The sequence below is a fragment of the Purpureocillium takamizusanense genome, chromosome 9, assembly GCF_022605165.1.
Source record: "Purpureocillium takamizusanense chromosome 9, complete sequence".
Taxonomy (NCBI): domain Eukaryota; kingdom Fungi; phylum Ascomycota; class Sordariomycetes; order Hypocreales; family Ophiocordycipitaceae; genus Purpureocillium; species Purpureocillium takamizusanense.
In genome coordinates, this window is record NC_063076.1 from 1,517,581 (window position 1) to 1,538,059 (window position 20,479).

Here is a 20,479-nt window from a genome sequence, read left to right on the forward strand (position 1 = left end):
GCTGAGCGGTCCGACGCTTACTGCCAACATCGATAAGGAGAATCCTACGGCCTGGTCACGGTTAACTCGTCTGAATGGTGGAGTCCTGAGCATCCACACGGCCGCTGTCAGACAAAGATGGCAGACGCTGGGTCGACGAGGGATGCCGGATTTAGAGATGGAAGTGTTGGACTCGTTTGATTTGAAATTCGTCCGCCTCGAGCGCTGCGCCTCGGCACGGCGGCGAGGCAGAAAGTGCAAGCATGTATTACCAGATCTAGGGTGTCATGGACGGCGCTGAGAGGATTCCCTGTCGAGCGAGCACCTACAGTTGCCATCGTGACCCTGTTCCAGCAGTGGGTCTTTCCAGGTTGCCTTTGCTCCATCCATGATACCGTTGCATTCTAACACTGTGTGTGCGGGCCCCCCGCCCATTAAACGTATACTTATTCTCAAACCTCGACGAGCCGGAGTATTTCTTGCTGCGTGTTTGAAAATTCCGTCGTTTTCCCGATGTTCGGAGAGGCGTGAGAGGTTGCAGGCTTTGTGCGGTGAAGCCAACGACGTTCATGTGCAGGCTGCCTACTAAGCAGGCGGGCCGCTCCGGGCGTTGATTGAAACCCACCTCATCACCTTAGTACGGAAGCTGGAGCCCTAGTCGGTGGCCCCAGGGTCGCGTTTCAGCGCCCTCGCACAGTTAGAACTAGCGTGCCGCGCGACCATGCTTGCCGCTGACACGCGCCTGGACGGGCCCTGGGCCGCGGGTGGGGAGCATATTGATTTTGAAAAGAGGGCAAAAAGAGCTCTTATCTGTCTCTCGGCTGCGCGCGCGCGCGCGCGTGCACGGTAAGCAGGTAATAAGCAGCAGGTAGTCCGCGGTGGTCGTCGGTCGTCGGTCGTCGTTCGCCCACAGACGCACCCCCTCCCCCTCCTCCGCGTTAGGTAGTAAGCCCCGTTTTCTTCGGTTGAACTGGGGCTTTTTTTACTAGTAGTAGCAGTAGTAGTACTTGCTCTCCTTTTGGGTTCTTTTTTTGGGTTTTGTGTTCGAAACCAACACGGTACTACGTGCGTTGGGCGTTGGGCGTTGGGCCAACAGCGAACGGACGAGGCAGGCGCGGCGCGGCGGCGGCTACTGAGGTACGAAGGTACTGTGGTGTGGAGGAGGTACCTTACGTACGGGGAGAGACGAGGGTGGGTGGGTTGGTGCGGGAGGGACGGACGGCCGCTTCAGGCATGTACCTGGCAGGCAACCTTGGCAAGGTACGAAGTACATACCTCAGGGCCGTGTGGTACTAACTTTTTGGTGGAGGCGGGTAGGTAGTTTTGGGCGCGCGCGCCAGCCAGGGGGGGGGGCGGCCAGGACCTGGAACCGAAGGGAGGGAGGGAGTGGAGGCCCACATGGAAGAAGGCGGCGGCGGCGGAACATCAGTCGACTGGCATGGAAGGCCTCAAGTCTTGACATGATACTAACGAACGAACTTGCCGACCGTGGGCGTGATGACAGCGACACCTGAACTCTCTGTAAGCTCATGTCGGCGACCGCGACATGCTTCCGAAGCAGATGAATCCTTTTGCACATAAACATAGCGGGAACTTGTCTTCGTTCATCCGCGGAGAAGCCCTCGCCTTCGTATTGGATTCATTCCTCCACAGTCGGTGACGCGACCCGCCATGATTGCTATGCATCTGATGTACAGTAGTAGTTCACACAAAGGAAAAAGATAGAAACAAACAGGTACAAGGCCCTGCAGTTTGCGCATCCCGGCAAGGATGGCACCATCGCTCGCCCTCGTCCTCCTCGCCCCGGGGATGCAGTGTCAGGAAGTGGTGACAATCCGCCCTGTACTGCCGTCTCGCGCCATGATGTGCACATCAACCCAGGAACTGTCTATTTTTTTTTTTTGCGACCCAGTCCTCCTCGTCTATCCAGCCAGAGTCTCTTATACGGAGTAATCGGCACTCGCAGAGCTCTCGGCTCTGTGGTCCCTCACTTTTGGCGACACGACCGCTTAGTGGTGGGCGGTCTCGCCGTGGTAGCCGACGAGCTTGAGGCGGCCAATCATCTCGCCAACGGTGAAGAAGCCGAGACACTCAGCCAGGATGACGCCGCCAGTGGCCAGCTGCGCGGTGCTGAGGCTGCGGACGGACTGGAGGAGGTTGGCGGGAGCCTGGAAGATGGTGCCAGTCTGGATGGAGCGCCACAGGTTCTGGTAGTAGGTCTGGAAGGTGGCCATGGAACTGATCGCGCGAGTTGTCAGTACATGATCCAAATGAACCTTTCGCAGTGAGCAAGGCGCTTACGGAGGGCTCATCTTCTGGCCCTGGAACACGAGCTTGCCGAGCTCCAGGCCGACCTTGGAGTAGTAGACGACGAAGGGGGTTTGCCCTGCACAAGAAACCTGTCAGCATGATCCATTGACCCTCAATGGACGCACAGCAGGCGCAATTCGAAGCGGCCGTCCAATCCTTGTGGAAGACGTACGCTCAACAAAGGCAATGGCCTTGCCAGTGCGCCCGCCGATGCGGCCCAGGGCGTTGGTGACGCCCTTGGCCGCGCCGGCGATGGCAGGGCCGGCAGCGCTCGTCACGCGCGAGAGGCCCTGCTGAGCCTTACTGGCGGTGTCCTTGGCAGCCTCGGTGGCCTTGCTGGCGGCAGTGCTCTCGAAGCGGCGCGAGGCCATCCGGAGCGCCGGCGAGCGGAGCATGGGGCGGGCGAGGGTCGAGACAGCCATTGTGTCCGTCGAATTGGGCGCTGCACGGGGGGGATTGTTCGTCGGCGGCAGCGGGGGGGAGATGCGGCGGTCGAGCGCTCCGACACGGATTGAGCTGGGCTCTGCGATGGAGGATGGTGGTGCGAGTTGCGTGGACGGCGAACGATGTCGGCTCGGCTGGAGGACTGAGGGAGAAAAAAGCTCCGTGTCGGGAAGATTCGTGAGCGGAGTTGATCCGATATGGCGCTTAGCCTGTTTGGGACGGTGGCCAGGCACGCCGCTTTGCTTGTCGTTGCTCGTGAAGACAGGCAGGTACGTACCTGGTCGGTGTTCCCTCAACAGCAGCCACGATCTCAACGCAACTTGTCAGTTTTCACTCGAGCATTTACTACACTGAAAATTTGCACGATGGCGCTCCAGAGGCATCTTACGACGGGGAGTTGTGTTCGCCGCATCGATTCCTCTACGGCGCTCGACCATTGAGCACGAATTGTGCTCACCAGTCACCACCTACGATGCACCTTGTCATAGTCCCAGCGCACCAGCTCGTTGCCAGGAGCCAAAAGACTCAAATTTGTTCTCGTTGCCATGACCTTGGCCTTCATTATCTGGGCCGATATTCGTTACAATGCATGCCGTTTCATCCCATGTTCTTGACACCCTCCAACTAGTCGAGGCTCTGTATCTGAACCTTTATAGCACCGCTCTTGGGATCCGCCGACGTCTCAAATGCCTTGAGCGCATCCTCCAGCTTGAAGCGATGCGTGACGAGTCTCGCCAAATCAATGACGCCGCTCTCTACGAGCCGGATCGCCCGAGGCCAGGTGTTGCAGTACCGGTACTGCAGCTGAATATCGACCTCGCGGACGCTGGCGCGCATGAAGGGGATGTTGATCTCGTTCTTACCCACGCCGATGATGAAGACCTTGCCGCCAAACTTGGTGGCCCAGATGGCAGAGGCAATGCTGCTCTCGACGCCTGTACACTCCATTGTGATGGCAGGCTCGACGCCGCCAAAGGACTGGACAATGGCCTTGGCCGAGTCCTCGGCGGACATCTTTTCCACCTTGTGCGTGATGACGCGCGGGCAGAGCTCCTTTGCAAAGGCGAGACGGCTCTCTGAGATGTCCGTGACGACAATCGGGCACGCGCCGGCCGCAGCGCAGCACAGCAGGGTTACCAGACCAATGGGCCCGGCGCCGCACACCAGGACAGGATCTCCGAGCTGGATGTTGGCTCGCTGCATCCCCGCGAGAGCCACGCTCAAGGGTTCGAGGAGCGAGCCGTTTTCGTACGACATGTTGCCAATTTTGTGACACCACACCGCAGGGTGGTTGACGTACCGCCGCAGCAGACCGGGTACCGGCGGCGTGGAGAGGAAGGCGACATTCTCGCAGCCGTTGTAGCGGCCCGTCAAGCAAGGTTCACAGGCGTTGCAAATGACGTTGGGCTCCACGGCTACCCGGTCGCCGACCTTGAGGTGCTTTACGGACGGATGCACGGCGATGACGTCGCCAGCAGATTCGTGGCCGAGGATGTGGTCGCCCTCGACGATCATGGGGCCGATGCAGCCTGCATGCCAAAAATGAACGTCGGAGCTTGAGGCTCTGTTAGCACACGCGCTCTCTTTTGCGGAGGCAGATGCAACGAAATCGATGATGGACTCACCCGCAGATGCCGGTACTGCGAATCGCAACGGTAACCTCGCCGGGTTTCAGGTCGGCGCCAGATTTGACGCTCTCCGCGGTAGGCTCGGCGGCATTGATCCACAGGTCATGCTTGGGATTGGTGTAGACGCCAATGTTGGGCTTCAGGGACAAGGCGACACCGGCGCCGTTGGAGTTGTCGGCGGAGGCACCGTCCGTCGCTGATGGCGGCATGACGACGGCGAGATGTGTGAGGGGTGTGCGTCTTGAGTGGTCGACGGATCTAGCGGGGGTTTCTGCGTCTCTGACACCAGCAGGATGGATTTATTGCCTTGTCAACGGCAGTGGGAACGAGCTGCTGACGACGGGACGGAACGCGACAAGGCGGTATGACGAGCGAGCTTCTCCAGGACGGTGAGAGGTCCTGGAGAGTCGGGCTCTATATAAACAAACGGGGAGCTTCAGCGGCAGAGGTCGAATGTGACCCTCACTCAACCTCTGCAACAAGTCAATCCCCCGCGTCCAACGCAGAGAGAGGCTTCGGGGCAGTGTGGGGTTGGGCGGGACTAGAAACTACGGGCCTAAATTCGGTGGACCTGAGCCCGAGCATTGTCGACTCAAATCCGGTTCTTCTGCCGCGCCAATCACGGCGAACTCGCCGACGTTGACACCCTCTGCCCGTCCGTCGCCCTCCCTCCCAGCAGCCGGTCACGCGGACGGAGCTGTCCCGCACGAGTGCGCGAGCCAAACTGCATGATTCCGAAGCGCCGCCGAGACCCTGCATCGGCGGCGACGAAATGCCAAGCGCACGAACAGGGCAGGGCAGAGCAGGTCAGGGCTGAAGCAGGGCAGAGCAGGGCCGGGCTGAAGCAGGGCAGGGCCAGGCAGAGAGAGGCCGAGAGCGAGCGTCAAACAAAAACCCCCCCCCCCGGCTTCGTGTGCTCGCCGTCAGCCAATCGATCTTCCCAGTCGGGGCACGAAGTGGCTCGAAACGGCAGTCATGCGGACGTCCAAATGGCGGGGAACGCGCAGGCGTCTTCGCGACCCTGATTCTCCAACTCGCGTGCGGTGCCTGCGGACGTGACCCGGCTGAATGGGTGATGCACACAGCCTGAACGAGCAGTCGATGGGCCGCGGTACTGGCGAGGCGACGTGCCGACAGGCGATGCCGCCGGTACCTGGTTGCGGTTGTCGAGGGTCCGGGGATCCCGGACAAAGGCCCGTCGGGGAGTTCGGAGGCGGCGCCGAACCCGCCCGCACTCTGCCGGCCGGACAGCCGCCCCGCCAACAGCAGCAGCACCGCCCCGATGACTGCACCAGTGCACAACGGCTCCAGGAACTTCCTGCTTCGAATCTCTGATAATTCTTTTCCTTTGGTTGGCTAGGATCATCGTCTGCCGAGCCAGCACGCCTTCACCACTGCCGCAGCCACGGACACTCGCCCACGGCAGCGAGAGGATTCCCGCTTCGCCTGGCTTCACCTCGCCTCGCCATCAGTCGGTAATGGCCCAGGCTGCGGCGATCGCCTGACAAGATTCCAAGATCACCTTTCGTGTCGTCTTTAGAACCTCTCCTGATACATTCGTGCACGGCAGCTCTGGCCCTTTGCTCACTCAATGGAAACACCAAGCACTCCAAAGCAACCGCGGGGCGTGGCTTGCACTCCGCTACTGACACGGGAGGCCCGCCATATGAGGCGAAGCGAGCAGACCTTACCTCTTTACCAACACGGAGCGCTCGCGAGTCGCATGCCGAGTCCTGGGGAACACCATGCGGTACCCCGGGCCGGCTCCCGAAGCCGATTCCGGGGCGCGTCGGTAGATTGCACCGTCCGGGACAGAATCAAATCTCAATCGGGGGCTATGGTCATTACCGGAATCACCTGAGATCAAACGCCGTCCGGCCGTCTAAGAAGAGTCTAAAGAGGACGCCTCAGTTCAGTAGTCGGCTAGCCAGCTACCAAGTACACGGGCCCAAGTTGTGGTCGATGACCATCCCCTGGGGCCCTGCGATACGTGCTCTCGAGGGCAATGGCTTCCCGGACCCTCAAGCCGCTTGGAGTGAACGAGCGTGGCAAGCAGCTGGCGCTCTCGCTTTGTATAACATTACAAGTGTCGGGTGTAACGATGACACGAACTGGAGCCGAGTCGAACCGCGTCGAGTCTGCGTTCCCTCAGCTCTCGATCTAATACACTGATGATGACACAGCGAGCGTGCGACGGGAGAGCTCGTCGCTAGCGCGACCCATGCTACGGCTGCCCTGCCCGCAGTCGTTTTGGAGTTGCACATGCGCCCCAGCCTGAAGGCCCCTTGGCAGGGCAGTCTTTGTGTGCATGTCCGCTTCAAAGTTTCGTGCTGCATGGGCTGTCGTAGTGAATGTGACCGCGAAGGCGGGGGCTCGGCTGATGCGTCGCTTGCTACACGATGAGCCTGCGGTACTTGTGCATCACGGACTAGAAGAAAGGATCTGAAGCTTCTAGTAGCCCTGTTCCGGGCATTTCAATTACTAGCCACCCTGCTCTATAAAAGTCTTAAGGTTGTTGACGGAGCGCCAAATGCCACGACAACGGGTCCGACTTGATATCAACTTCTTCCCCGCCTTTGCCGCGGCATCGGTGGCGCAAGTGCCTCATAAACGTTAAATCGTCAAGGCCCATAACAGCGCCAATATCATGCCGGCAGAGTTGCCCCTCCAACGCGTGGCTATATTCGAGAGCGTACTCATACATGCGCCATGCAGAACGCCAGTCTCCGCCGCAGCGGCGATGCGTTTGCACGAGAGCGGGCCTACGAATGCCGAAGACGAGCTGGTGGTGTCATGAGACCGGTGGTTGCTTTGGTTACCCCAAAGAGTTGGTGAGAGTGCTGCAATACCGGATAGCACAGTTATCGTGTAGTGTTCTTCTCGTCTTGTCTCCGTTGGCCATGCCATGTCATGCCATGTTATGCTTTTGCCCAATGTACATGCTCAGTCACCGACGGAGATGACGACTCTGCCCTTGCATTTGCCGTATGAGCAGCACTCTGAAGGGTCCATCTCGCCCTTGAGGATGGCGTCCACCTTGGCCTAGACGGGGAAGCAAGGTCAGCAATCAGCGTCTGGAGGGAGAAGACAAGGACACGTACCCCTTCACATGGGCCGGTTGGTCCGATGGGAGAAGCGGCGACAAGAGCCAGTGGTGAAGCCGCCAGGGCAGCGAGCCACAAGCACAAGACCTTCATGGCGGTGATTTTCGTGCTGTTTTTTCCAAGGCAGTTGGAACTTGGCAGGAGCCGCGCGTAGTCGTGTGTCCGTATGTGACGAGAGCTAAGCGGCGGCGGCGGCTCGTAATCGCAGCTTTAGAGTCGAGGCTAGCAGATGACGGGGACGAGAATGGTGCGAGAGTCCTCTGAGTGAGGTATGGGGAGGAGGAGGAGGAAGAAGAAGAAGAAGAAGAAGAAAGGCGGGAAGGGGGTAGGAGAGAGAGGACAGATGGAGTCGTCTGAGGTGCAAGCGAGGGGCAGGAGCGAGCGGGTGGGTTTTGAATGATGGATGAACGAACACGGATAGGGAAACAGACACAAGCGGAAGCAGCAGCAGGACGTTCGTCACTTTCCCACTACCGCCGGGGGGGTCTCAGATGGGACCGGCAGGCCTCGTCGTCCGATCTGTGTGGGATTCGTGTGTGTGTGTGTGTGTGTGTGATGGGTAGCCGAGCCCGGTGCTACGGCGACACAACAGGCCAGGCCAGGCACACACAGAGACACAACGACACGCACACGCACACACACAAACACGCACAGAGAGAATGAGATGCGTGCGACCCGACGACTGCCCGATATAGTCAGCACGAGGCGGGATCTCGTTTGCGCCGTCGCCTGGGGAGGCGGGGGAGCTCCGCGGTTGGCTGGACGGGAACCGAGAGGGAGGGAATGGGGACCAAAGAACGGGGATGTCTTCATGGGCGTGAACGCAACCGTGTTTCGCGATATGCATATAGTAGGTATACAGGCAGATCGTGGTGGTGCAAGTATTACTGCTGCTGCTACCACTACTAAGTTACTACTACTCCGTACTTGCTGCTCGTATTCGAAAGAGGGACCGCCGAGTTCGCCTGCATCCGGGGCCGCCGCAGCTGCTACTGCTGACGGGGAGCAAGACACGGTCGCCAAGTCCGTCAGTCATTGTCTACATCCATCCCAGTGTCTCACAGCAAAGGGGGGTGCTCAAACGGAGCGAGCAACGAAAACATGCCATGTACGCCCCGTCGTCAACGCCAACGCCAACGTTGCGGCGCGCGCAAACATGTGGCACTGAGACACGGAGCGCGTTCGTCAAAGAGGGCTGCTCTCTCGACACAGAAAAGGACGTCGTGGTCGTTTGGGGGGTCAGCAGAGATGTGGTGCAGGGATGGAGGGGGGTGTGGACACGGGCCAACAAGGGAGGGAAACGACGAGAGCGCGCGCGATGACGACAGAACGGGGGCGGTTTGCATTCCTCAGCCCTAAAGCTTCCCTGCTAGTAGGTATACGAGGACCGAAGACGAAGTGAAAATAAAAATAAAAAAAAGGTTCGCAAAGTAAGAACCGGTGTTGCTAGTGGTTAGATAGGTAGGTAGTACTATACAAACTATCGCGACGGGGATCCATGCCGCCGGGCCACAACGCCAAGGCGAGCGAACGAACGAACCAAAGTCGCTTCGGCCGGCGTGCGTGCCGGCACCCGACCGAACCGAGCCGTAACTATCAAGGTAGTGCTTCGTACCCGCCAACGCGCCGCCGCCGCCGCCGCCGCCGCCGAACCGAGCTCTTGTGTGGGCCGCCTGGAAGAACTTGTTGTCGATGGGGCATGACGCTTGTTGATGATGGGGCAATGTACTAGTTACCATGACATGTATGTGGGCGAGCGGGCGAGGCAATCAATGTCAGTGTGCCTTGCCATCATCCTTGGAGCGAGCCGCCCCCGTTGTCCATTGTGTCTGACTGACTTGCTGGCTTTCCGATAAGGCACATGCCGCCCTCTTGGTAGTTACCGATTGAGCGGTAGTAGTACGGAGTAGTAAGAGTACAATGGCCATGCGAGTTAAATACCCCTGGGTGGCTGGGCCAGCCACGGCGTTTTGTTAGGCTCGCTCGCTACTTTGTTTGTTTTGTTCCCCCCCCCCCCCCCCTTCAAGGGGCAGGGCAGGGCAGGACAGGGCCTGCAGGGCAAGGCAGGCCCGAGAGATTGAATTTTTTTCTTCTTCTTGTATTCTTCCTCGGCCGGCCGGCTCGCGAGGGGAGGGTGCACGCGGACCATCTTTAACCTTTCCCTTCTTCTTCTTCTTCTTCTTCTCCTCCTTGCGCGGTGGTAAGTGGTGGTGGTGAAGATGCGGGCCGTCCGTTTGCGGAAGGGCGATGATGATGATGATGATGGAGACACACACACACACACACCCACAAACCATGCATCACTCAGTGGAGCATCATCATGACGATGATGGTTTATGTTTCGCACGAACCACGGGCCTTTTTGTTGCCATGCATTGCATTGCATTGCACTGCACTGCACTGCACTGCACTGCATTGCAGAATTGCGTGCATAACATGGCCATGGCCGTTCATTGTTCTCGTTTGCCCCCCGTGCCAACTACGTTACGTTACTATGCCAAACCCCAATCAATCTCCCCCTCCTTGATAGTTACCACCAGCCCCGCCCCGTCACACATCGGCAAGGGAGAGAGACGGGAGGGGAGGGAGGAAGGGAACAAAGTGGGCACACTAAGTTACAGAACCACCATGCGGCTAATCGTCGTCTTGTGGGAATCTTGACGGTTGCCAGGGGCCACCTACCACCCAACGTCACTACGTACTTCAGCCATCACTTGACTGCTGATGATTACTTCGCACGTCCTCCTGTAACGGGACTGGAATGCCATCTTCTTCTCCATGCCACCTGTTCACCCGCCACTCCCCGTGGAAACCAAGCCAGAGACATCTTCACCACGTGTGTCCCGCCCAGCCAAAGCCGCTTGTGCTCGCGCGCCCCCTGCCATGCATGGCTTGGGCGGCCAGAACGCGGCCCATCAATTCAATCCAATCCCAATCCCAATCCCAATCCACATCATTCAATCAAGCCATCGGTTCGTGAGGCCGCGAGATTCCATACCTCGATCCCGACGCCCCCCAGCACCACGCGCCGTGGTCGTTGCCAATCACCCCCTCCGCTGTCCCGGGACGCGGGCGCGGGCGCGGGCGCAGACACGCACGCCACGTCTCCCGGATCCGCGACGCCGCTGAATGCGGAGCACACGAGCTCGACCCGCGGCGAGGAGAGTGACGAGGAGGAGGAGGAGGAGGAGGGATCCGCGGCGGCGGCGGCGGCGGCGACGATCCTCCATGCCCGGACGCGCTGATCGTTGCTCACGCTCACGACTGTGATGCCGTCTTCGTCGTCGTCGTCGTCCCCGTCTCCTGCCGCCGTGAGAGCAACAACACCATTGATGGCCGCCGCGTGCGCGCGCCGCACGATCCCCCGTTCCGCCAACGTGAACCCGCCGCCGCCCTTCCTCATCACCGTGGCGACGCCGAGCGCGTTGTCGTCCCCGCCCGTCACGACGCAAAACCCATCGTCTCCTCCGCGCCCCCTCGCCATGTCCAGGCTCTTGATGCTGCTCTGATGCACCCGCGCCGCCTCCATGAGCACCCACGTCCTCGTGATGTTTCCCTGCGCGTTGATCAAATCCTCCCTCCACAGGGCGAGGTGCCCGTCCGTCGACGCCGTCATGATCCAGCCGTTGCCCCCGCAAACGCCAAGATGCCGTACCTGGGTGAGACAGGCCCCCGTGTAGAACCCCTGCGCGTAGGGCTCGAACCTGCCGCCCCCTGGCCCGTAGCGGTATGTCTTGACTGCCGAATTGGAAAAGGCCAGTGTCACCAGCAGCACCGGCATGCCGGCGGTGTCGTCGCCGCCGCCCCCAGAATCCCATCTGCAAACGTCAAAGTCCATGATGCGCAGGTCCCCCGACGGGCTCTTGTCTGCAAACACCCCCTCGCACATAACGGCCAGCCCGCGGTACGCAGAATCCAAGACACGTATCTTCCACACAAAGAACTCTTCGTTTCCGGCGCTGCTGAACAGGTACTCGTCGTCCAGAAACTGCAGCCTCTGTATCCCCGTCACGTGCGATTTGATGGACGCCAGGCAGCGCATCTCCGTCTGGCCGGGCTTGGTTGTTTCGCGGTACTCCCAGATGCGAATCGACGTGTCCTCTGCGCCGGAGGCAAGATACCGTCCGCGAGAGCTCAGCGCCCGTATCTCGCGCCCGTGAGTCCCGTTCCGAAGCGTACAATGCGGCGTCCGTGCCTGTGAATACACCGACAGCTTCGAGGTCCTCGTAAAGGCAAAGTGGTAACGCCCGGGGTCCGACGCGCTGCTCCAGAGTCGAAACGTGCGATGTGCGCCTCCGCAGTCAACCATCGCGATCTCTTCCCTCCGTGTCTCGTTCCAAATGACAAAGTCTTTGCTGCGGAAGCCGTACAGCACCAGCTCCGGATCCACGGCATCGTGGGTGAACCAAGCGCCCTCTATCATGGGCCCAAATGGCGGCGCTGTCTCGTGCAAAAGGTGAAGCTGTGGTGATTGACCATCCTGCTCGAGTTCGTAGATGCGATACTTGCCGTCGCGGCTCGTCGCCAGAAAGTACTTGGACGCGGTCGGCAGGTCGGTCCGGGGGGGGAGTGCGACGATGGAGGTTATTGCATCGCGGCTTCGCGTGGCGACATCGCAGACTGGGCGCCAGGCATCCCCTTGCTTCCGAAGAAGCGAGATCCAACCATGGCGAGACCCCATGATGAGAAGCTCGCCCAGCTTTGCCGCAGATGTGGCCACAAATCGGCTGTCCAGGCCCTTTGTTCGGCAGTAACTCGCGCTTCCGCCATCGGAGTCGATGGTGATGTAGCACGACTCTGAGCTACCGTGCAGATGTACGAGAATCTGCACAGGTGAGCCGCTGGCCGTTGAGAATGCCCCTTTTGAGAGTACACTGGCCTCGATGATTCTGCCGGGAACTTGGGCCACGCGAGTAATCGTATCCGCCCCCCGGACGTAGAAGATTTTGCCATCGGTCGTTCCAAGGACAGCGGCCCCGTCATGGACCGCACGGAAGACATATGTGAGTCTCAATTCGGCAGTCATCTCATCGCTCGTCTTGATTTCTCGCCAAGTGATGCCAGTGCTCAAAGCCCCGACAAAGAGGCGTCCCAGATTTGTGATGGCGAGTACCTGGTCCTCTGTGATAAAGTCATAGCGGCTGATCATCTCGCGACCAGCGGCAAGGCCTGGTCGTGTCGAGTCGAGGACATCCCGCATGTCCGCTGTGATGACCCCACGGGGTAAGTTTTGCGCGGTCGGCTGTTCTGAAGACGGCTCTGTGATCAAGCCGATCTTGCCGTCTCCGCCCCCCGTAGCGATGAGCGTCGCCTCGTCGCGACACAGGACAGCACCCGCCCATATGTGCTTGCCGTTGTGCAGCGAGTACGTCTGTTTGTGGACCAACTCTCCCAACGGCTTCTTCCCTCGACCGGCCGCAGAGTGTAGCTCAAGTTGCCATCTCTGAGCCGTCGCGTCTTCTCCAAACGAGTACACGGGCACTGCAGAGTCCAACGTGTCGCAGGTGCCTGGCAGTCCAAACTTGACGCCCCAGATACGCGAGACGTGACCCATGGCCGTCGCGACAGGCCGCGCCCCGTCCTCCTCGCCTGTGGCCTGAGCATCGTACTCCGGCGTCGGCCTGAAACCCGTCTCGGGTGCCTCGCTTGGCCTGATTTCCGACAGGGTCGACGGCCGCTCCGTGGCAATGTCCCATATGCGAATGGTCCTGTCGTCGCTGCAGCTCGCCAGCAGCCGCACCGACTCCCCGCCAGGCCCTGCCATCTCGGGAGATATGTCCACGCCGTATATCGACCCCTCGTGGCCCGTCAGGGTGCACAGCATCTCGTGCCTCCCACGGCCCATCTCATCGTCGGCGGCGAAGTGATACTTCCAGACCACGACATCGCCGAACACGGTGCCGGCCGCGACGAGCAGCGTGTCCGACGACAGCCACGCGAGCCGGCCGTTGTAGAGCATCGGTCGCGACGGAGACGTCAAGGCGCCAAACACGATGGTCCCCGAAGCGTCTACCCGGCAAGGCACTACCTCGTTGTGCGCCGTGATGACGACGGCGAGAGACGAGTCCCATGGTGAGACGGCGGCATCGTAGATCCAGTCCGGGGCGGTCCCTCTGGCTACGACATCGACGGCCCGGACCTGCGTGTCCAGCGCGGAGACGTCTAGCATCGCGATGTCTGACGAGCCCCATACGATGGCCCGTGGAGACTCGCCATCGTGCGGCTCTTGCACGCGGATGCCGTGCAGGGGCTGGTCGTAAAAAATGTCCTCGCTCCGGCAGAGCGAATGCTGCTCGGTTGCCGGTTCCACGGCATACACGGCCAGTCGCGTGTCCTCCCCGGCCAGGAGATAGACGTTCCCTAAGCGAGACGTGTAGAAATCTAGAGCCGTGATGGGGAGCTGGGACAACTCCCGCCTGAGCTTCATGAGCTTCTCACCCTAAATCGCCCTCCCGTTAGCTCGAGGTCAACACTACAGGGCTGCTCACTTACGCGATGCATCTTGCCCATGGCTGTTCCAGTCCCAAGTCGGAATGCCTATCGGCGGTAAGAGGCCGTCGATGTGGCCGCCATGAAAGTGAATAGCCCTGAAGCTGATTGGCAGCGTGAGTGCGAGTGTGTGATGTCGTGTGCAGGGTGACCCACGATCCAAGGCGGCCAAATTTTTCGTGGGTCTCCGACACCCAGGCGCCATCCTCTACGCCAGACCACCACCAGCAGCCTACATTTTACGTTCGGTATCTCTAGGTATCACTTTACTGCCAACGTTCCGCACCAAGTCGGACATTCACATCAACACGCAAAGTATTTGAGATCGAAAACTTGGTTCGTTGACTCGTATCATGCATCTGAAGATGCTTTATGTACATATTTGATCATAACCTGCTGTCTGGAAGCCAGCATGTCACTGTGGTGACAATGGACCCCGGATGCCATATCCGCCGAGTAATAATGTCAACGCCAGTGATGCAAAATCGTTATGAGCCAAGCGTTGCTGCCTTTCCCCTTCCTCTAGAGCTTCCTGCCGAGGAAGCAGTCAAAAAACAATAAAAACCGCTCACAAGTGCCCGTCAGCGTCGCTCGGCCTTCTACGCTCGGTGCGAGTACGGCTCATACGCCAGGTCCGAGCGGCCGTTGCCGCCAGGGTAGCGCGGGGGCTGCGACGAGTAGTTGTGGCCGAACTGCTGGCCCTGCTGGTTGGGGTTGTAGAAGCCGCCGCTCATCTCGTGGTCGCTCGTCAGGGGCGCGTAGCCGCGGGTGGGGAGCAGCTTCTCGCCGTCGTCGTGCTTGCTGCCGCGCTTGGCGCTGCGGCTGCGGTGCTCGGGCTTGCAGCAGCAAATGGTGAAGAGCCAGAAGAAGGCGGCGCCGATGGCAAAGGCGGTGGCGATCCAGACGGCGGCGAGGAAGCGGGTGCCGACGGTGCCCTTGACGCCGTAGAATTTGGCGGTGCTCTCGACGGTGCCCACGACAATGGTGGCCATGGCGGTGGCGAGGCCGGCGGCGGCTCCGACAAGCACGGCCGTGATGGAGGCAACGAGCCACGTCAGGCAGGAAACGACGCGGGAGCAGTTGGAGAAGATGCCGACGAAGAGCTCGATGCCAAGAGCGACGAGGGCGATGATGAAGGTAACCTCGGTCCACTTGGTGACGGTGCGGAACGCCTTGAGGGCATCCTTGACCTCGGTGGGCAAGTTGATCTTGACGCCGGCGGTAGAGCCGAATTCCTCGATCCAGGTCGTGTTCAGCTCATGCGAGGCCCAGTCGAAGCGGCCCTTGATGCAATTGCGCTTGCCATCCTTGTCTTTGCTGCAGTAGCCCCAGAGGGAGACCTCGTAGACCTGATCAAGGCCAAGGTTACCGGCCGTGATGTTGCTGGTCTGTGCGTTGTTGGCGCGGCTGCCTAGCTTGTTGGCGATGTTGTCGAAGTTGGCGGGGTTTATGGAGAGGTCGGAGACGTCGACGGAGAAGACGAAGAGGTTGTTGTTGTGGACGACGCCCGATAGCGTGGCGACGAGGAGGGAGATGATGGCGCCGATGGTGAGGATGAGGGGGAGGGCGACGCAGAAGAAGCGACCGACTCCCATGGTTGCGGCTGCGACGGCGGTCGGTTCGTCGAGGGACAACGAGGATAGAAGGGATATCAACCGCCTGTTGGTGGTGGTTGGGTCCGGGTCTGAGAGGCCGGTTTGTCGGCGACGGCGACGGCGACGAGGACAGGTGGAGGAGAGAGAGCGACCGAATGAGAGTCAGACGTCAAAACCACGAAATGTACGTAACGCAGGTGACGGGAGTACGATAGTAGAAAATGCAAAAGATGGACTTGTCTGGGCGCCGCGTTGTTTTTATGCGGCGTGAGACGCCAGAGGCGGAGCTGGGCTACGTTGGGAGGGAGCTGATCAATTGTGGACGAGGGCGCCGTGTTTGACGTCGAGTGGGTGGCGCAGTCTATGAGGTTGGGCGCAGCTTCAGGGGACCACTTCCCCCACCGGCCATTGGCTGGGTGTGCCTCTGGGGGGATGGAAAGCCTTCGTCATCCTCCGGGGCTGCTCCTGCTGCTGCTTGCTTCGCCTCCCGGCTGGCTGCTCCGGCCGTTGCTGGGCGGCACATCAGTGTTTCTCTGCGCGGGCCGCTCCTACCTCGTACTACGGGCATTTACGGTACTGCTAACCCAAGGTACTAAAGGTACCTCCTCCTACATGTAGCTGCTGAGCTGGCCGGGCCTGTGCGGCGCTGCGGCGCTGTCAGGGTACCTCCAGTTAGCCCTGGCGTCAGGCGTCGTTCGAAGGGCTGAGTGCGACATTGAGCGCGCATTTCCTCGCATTCGATAGTAGTACGTAAGATGATGCTGATATCTGCCCTACCTGAGGTGGGTAACATGATGAGACAGACTGACCGACCCCGTTGCCCTTCCCGTCCGTCAGCCTGGCGTGCTTCCCTTTTGGGGCAAAAACACGCGCGAGCTAGCACCTACGCACGTCAGTCATGACTTTGCAGACGATAGGTGGTACGGAACGAATCTTTTCCTGCACGTCGGCACCAGACACATGGAGCCGCCATCCCCGATTGATTGAAGCCTACGCACATTTGCGACCATGTTGACGTTTTTTGCTCTGCCACGGCAACCGACATGGAGGCGAACCAAAGACAAAAAAAAAAACAAAAGCGTTCTCCCCACCGCTCATCATCCTCCCATCGTCCATCCCACACTCCTTGCCCCGGGCCCCCCCGTTTGTGCATGATGCATGATGACAAAGATGATCCAACCTTGCGCGCAACCCCGCCAAGACCGCTGCTGAACCCACCGCTGACGACGCCTCGAAAGGGATGCGCCGCAACGGCTGGCGGGCTGGCTGGCTGGTTGGGCACAGGAGACATCAGAATCAGCCCCCCCGATCTGCAAAACACGAAAAGGAAGGAGAGCCCTGTTTCGCCGCACCAACGAAACGGATACAGTACGTAGTACAGTAAGTTACATACCGCCACCAGTTGGTTGTGTGTTGTCCCGCCTCACCGAGTCGTTGCCACTGCGACGATGCATGCAGCCCTCCGCGCATCGACGTAGTAATGTGTCCGCGACACCGGCCCTGCCTCTCCCAGTCGGCGCCAGAATCAATACAGTAATACTGAGCGATACTGAGCAAGTATATCTTTGAGTGTGTGCCACGAGTAGTAGACAAACGAAAGCTCCTCCTCCCCCACCGCACCGCGAGAGCCCACGAGGTTTCAATCCAAAGCCTCGCGGCCCTCCCGCCGCACAGCCTCCGCTAGTTTGGCTCCCGCTGGGCTGGGCGGGGAGGGGGGCTCACTATATTTAGCAGCACTCATCGCCACCCTTTGGTTCCTTTGGAGTGGATGGATGGATGGATGGATGGATGGATGGATGGATGGAAGCTTGAATGCCCGGCGTGAGTCTCTGGGGCCAGCCAGCCTTTCTTTGTCTGACCCGCCACAGGGACGGACGCAGCCGGCAGCATCATGTGCGTGCGCGTCTCTTTGTCTGCGCCTGGTCGGGTGAGTTTCGGGGCACCGCACGCAGGATGCCGGAAGGGAGGGGAGGGGGAGGGATGGAAGCCACTCCGACCCACGCACCTACGGCTCCGCCATCGGCCGACTGCGCACCAGATGTCGGCCCCCGGGCGGCCGCTGGCCGTCCACGTGGCGCTCCGACCCGGCAGCCCTTGCTACTGCTAATACGGACTACAAGAAACGTACCGCTAATAACTACGTTCTAGCTTCCATTTCTCGTCGCTGACGATATCTCGTGTGCGGTGTTCTTCGTACTGCATGCAGCCCACGGTAACTGACGCATCTCCAACGGGTTGCCCCGACACTTTTCGCCGACAGGATAAACCCGTCGGCAACGTGCGTCGTGCCCGGCTAAAGTCGAGCCCGAGCACCGTTGTGTCATGCTGGAGCCACAGTCGCTTGCCCGTCATGCGCCTTGTTCCCTTCTCGTCCTGCTATTGCTGTCATGTGACGAGGCATGCTGCCAGGAAGCCCATCCCTTCTCACACGCCTTTCCTCACCCGTACAGTAAACAAAGAATTTCATACATGCTACTACTGCATAGTGCTGTAAGAAGTCCTATGCGCGCCCGTCATCAATAAAGAGTAGCTGGAGGGCTGCGCGGCTCGTGTAACTGCGCCGCAGAGCAGCGCAGTCTTTGTGCGCCTTCCCACCCTGACTTACCACCCGGCAGCGACGCGGGTCGTGCAGTTGGGTCGGCTTTCACGGGCGCGCTGCACGTTCCACAACGCTTTGTGAGACCTGCGAGGGACATGAGCATTACCTCATAATGTCTCTGCCACGGTGCCGACCAGCCGGGTGGACACGCGGGGGGCGCAGACAGACCGTTTTGACTGAGACGTGAGCAACGACAGCCGCGGCTTCCGTCGTCGTCGTCGTCGTTGTTAAAGCGGGCCGGCATAGGGAACACAAAGCTGGCCACCGCGACCAAGCATATCATTTGTCGTCGCGTCCGGCTGGTCGTTGTTGGGCCAGTCGACGCTCGCAGGAACCTGTGGGGGCGTTGCGCGAGGGCGACGTCCGTCCTTGTTTGGCTACGCAGCGAGCCAGGGACCATGCCGCGAACAAGAGAAGGGGGCGGGGGGCTGGAGGCTGTCATCCCGTCCACGTCACGATAGGCCAGGTCGTCCGTGGATCGAGAACCATGTCGTTAGCCCAAGTGATGCCGTTGCGGCCTGATACCACCCCAGCTGCTCGTCGTCCAATTTCCGGCCCTTGGAGCTGGAGCGCGGGCGCGGCAAGTGCGTGGTCAAGGCGGACTGGCTGTCTGATCTGATGCCGAGATGGAAAAATGTCAGATGTCGGTGCACCTGGCACGGCGATGCTCGCATCCGAGGCGTCGGCAGATTAGCACGTCGCAGTGGCAAAAAAGGCATCTCCGAGGGGCCAGAGACGCGTGAATGGCCTTCCTTGTTGGCAACGGGTGCGCCGTCGGTGGTGGTATCGATGGACAAGGACATGGAGGTTTAGTTTCACCTCCAAAGCCCTTGTACCAGCACCATGGATGGATGGTGGGCGTTGAAGTGATGGCGCGCCAGTTCCCGACTGCGCGGACATGCAAGAAAATTGTGGAGGCCGCAGCGGTGCCAGTGGAACCTTAATTGCGCCTTGTTGGCTGTGGCATTTTGGCGCGCAGTACTAAGTAACTGTACCTTACCAGCCAGTGGAGGCTGGAGTGGAGGCCAGCGAGCGTCCAAGGGGATGGATGAACTGCCCTGGAAAGTACCAAGTCGCTCAGCGGATGCGGCGCCTCTACCTTTCATGGTGATAAGTGCAATCATTACCTGTAGGTATCCGTCTGCCATGAGGTGGGATGGGGCCATGCACACCCTGGCCTCCATGGCATCCTGGCTTCCCTGATGCCGCCCGGATCGGCAGCTGGCGCGCTCCTCGCCGCTGCGCGACGCAACGTGGACAGAAGCCCGAGGGGGAAGCTGGAGCGCCTCCATGGGCTGGAGGGGCTGAGGGAGGGCATGGAACCTCACAAGCAGGCAGAGGTGCAGCTGCACCGGCTGCACCTCCAGCAGCAGACCCGAGCCGCCGCAGGTGGGGGGCATTGTGATCAAATCACGGTCTGCGATGGAGGGGCTCGATGAGGGGGATGGCGCGCCATGGCATCGCGTCGTGACACCTGAGGTGCGGCACGGCGCAGTGCCACGGGGTTTCGGAATGGCCCGTCGACGACATCCGTACATGTCCTTTGTCGTTGCCGTCGTCGCGACTGACGGAGTGCTCGATGCGTGCCTGCGTGCCTGCTTGCATGCTCGCCCGCCCTCTGTGCGAATGACCAAGGTGCTGGTGTTGTTGGCTGTTTTCTCTTCTTTGCGTGCGTGCCCCGGCGCTGTGCTGCGGTTGTTGGCTCCCCGTGCCCCTCGGTGTGCCATGCTGGTGGTGCTGCTCAGCCCCCCTCCCCCCGCAAGCGTCGTGCAGGCACCCTGGCCGCTGCTGATTGGCGCGCCGCCACCGGTTTTGAGCAGCGCTAACGCGCCACGACGGGCGATAGCCTCTCCTGGGCGTCGCCACAGTCGACACTCCCGTGCCCGGTGAGAGAGAGAGTGTGAAGAGAGAGGGAGAGAGAGTCAGGGCGAGGCTTCAGCATCATCAACGACAACAGCCACCGCCGACAGCTTCTACTTCCGCTGCTGCTTTGTCATCGGCACGTCGCGACACCCCGCCCGTTGCGACATTGACACAAGCGAAACAAAAGACAAGACAGAGAAAACAAGCTCTTTTGAGACACGCAGGAACTTGCCTCACACCCTCTCCCTCCGCTCGATCCTTTGCTGCCGCTCCCGGGCAAAGGCACAGCGCAGCACGCCAGAGCCCAGCCCAGCACTGCACCCGCACAGCGCAGCACCTCACAGCACAGAGCAGCGCAGCACAGGCCACCACCACCACCACCTTGTCCCAGCCCGGACATCTTGGCAAACCACCGCCGCATCTGCAGGTACTTGGTTCCCATCCATCCGCCGTCCCTCCATCCATCCA

At 60.2% G+C, this 20,479-nt stretch overlaps 8 protein-coding genes across 8 annotated transcripts; all 8 read right to left on the reverse strand.

Annotated features, from left to right (window-relative positions):
* Positions 1 to 1,465: 1,465 nt before the first annotated feature.
* ATP20 (ATP synthase subunit G atp20) lies at positions 1,466 to 2,864 on the reverse strand. The gene is made up of 3 exons (XM_047990943.1): positions 2,462 to 2,864; positions 2,281 to 2,365; positions 1,466 to 2,217 (listed from the first exon to the last, which is right to left on the reverse strand). Exons 1-3 carry the CDS (start codon positions 2,709 to 2,711, stop codon positions 1,989 to 1,991), a joined length of 564 nt encoding a protein of 187 aa, XP_047846953.1. The 5' UTR covers positions 2,712 to 2,864; the 3' UTR covers positions 1,466 to 1,988.
* Positions 2,865 to 3,187: 323 nt separating this feature from the next.
* lad1 (L-iditol 2-dehydrogenase) lies at positions 3,188 to 4,869 on the reverse strand. The gene is made up of 2 exons (XM_047990944.1): positions 4,359 to 4,869; positions 3,188 to 4,288 (listed from the first exon to the last, which is right to left on the reverse strand). The coding sequence occupies exons 1-2, from the start codon at positions 4,568 to 4,570 to the stop codon at positions 3,358 to 3,360; spliced, it is 1,143 nt and encodes a 380-aa protein (XP_047846954.1). The 5' UTR covers positions 4,571 to 4,869; the 3' UTR covers positions 3,188 to 3,357.
* A 465-nt stretch (positions 4,870 to 5,334) lies between these two features.
* On the reverse strand, positions 5,335 to 5,727 carry JDV02_009292 (uncharacterized protein; the record flags this gene model as incomplete). Its single annotated transcript, XM_047990945.1, has 1 exon — positions 5,335 to 5,727. One exon carries the CDS (start codon positions 5,725 to 5,727, stop codon positions 5,335 to 5,337), a length of 393 nt encoding a protein of 130 aa, XP_047846955.1.
* A 1,577-nt stretch (positions 5,728 to 7,304) lies between these two features.
* JDV02_009293 (uncharacterized protein) lies at positions 7,305 to 7,558 on the reverse strand (the record flags this gene model as incomplete). The annotated part of the gene is made up of 2 exons (XM_047990946.1): positions 7,305 to 7,403; positions 7,463 to 7,558. The coding sequence occupies 2 exons, from the start codon at positions 7,556 to 7,558 to the stop codon at positions 7,305 to 7,307; spliced, it is 195 nt and encodes a 64-aa protein (XP_047846956.1).
* Positions 7,559 to 9,438: 1,880 nt separating this feature from the next.
* On the reverse strand, positions 9,439 to 9,762 carry JDV02_009294 (uncharacterized protein; the record flags this gene model as incomplete). The annotated part of the gene is made up of 1 exon (XM_047990947.1): positions 9,439 to 9,762. The coding sequence occupies one exon, from the start codon at positions 9,760 to 9,762 to the stop codon at positions 9,439 to 9,441; it is 324 nt and encodes a 107-aa protein (XP_047846957.1).
* Positions 9,763 to 10,418: 656 nt separating this feature from the next.
* WDR6 (WD repeat-containing protein 6) lies at positions 10,419 to 13,975 on the reverse strand (the record flags this gene model as incomplete). The annotated part of the gene is made up of 2 exons (XM_047990948.1): positions 10,419 to 13,904; positions 13,958 to 13,975. 2 exons carry the CDS (start codon positions 13,973 to 13,975, stop codon positions 10,419 to 10,421), a joined length of 3,504 nt encoding a protein of 1,167 aa, XP_047846958.1.
* A 297-nt stretch (positions 13,976 to 14,272) lies between these two features.
* On the reverse strand, positions 14,273 to 15,965 carry JDV02_009296 (uncharacterized protein). The gene has a single exon (XM_047990949.1). It carries the CDS (start codon positions 15,547 to 15,549, stop codon positions 14,554 to 14,556), a length of 996 nt encoding a protein of 331 aa, XP_047846959.1. The 5' UTR covers positions 15,550 to 15,965; the 3' UTR covers positions 14,273 to 14,553.
* Positions 15,966 to 18,600: 2,635 nt separating this feature from the next.
* Positions 18,601 to 18,951, reverse strand: JDV02_009297 (uncharacterized protein; the record flags this gene model as incomplete). Its single annotated transcript, XM_047990950.1, has 1 exon — positions 18,601 to 18,951. The coding sequence occupies one exon, from the start codon at positions 18,949 to 18,951 to the stop codon at positions 18,601 to 18,603; it is 351 nt and encodes a 116-aa protein (XP_047846960.1).
* Positions 18,952 to 20,479: the final 1,528 nt, after the last annotated feature.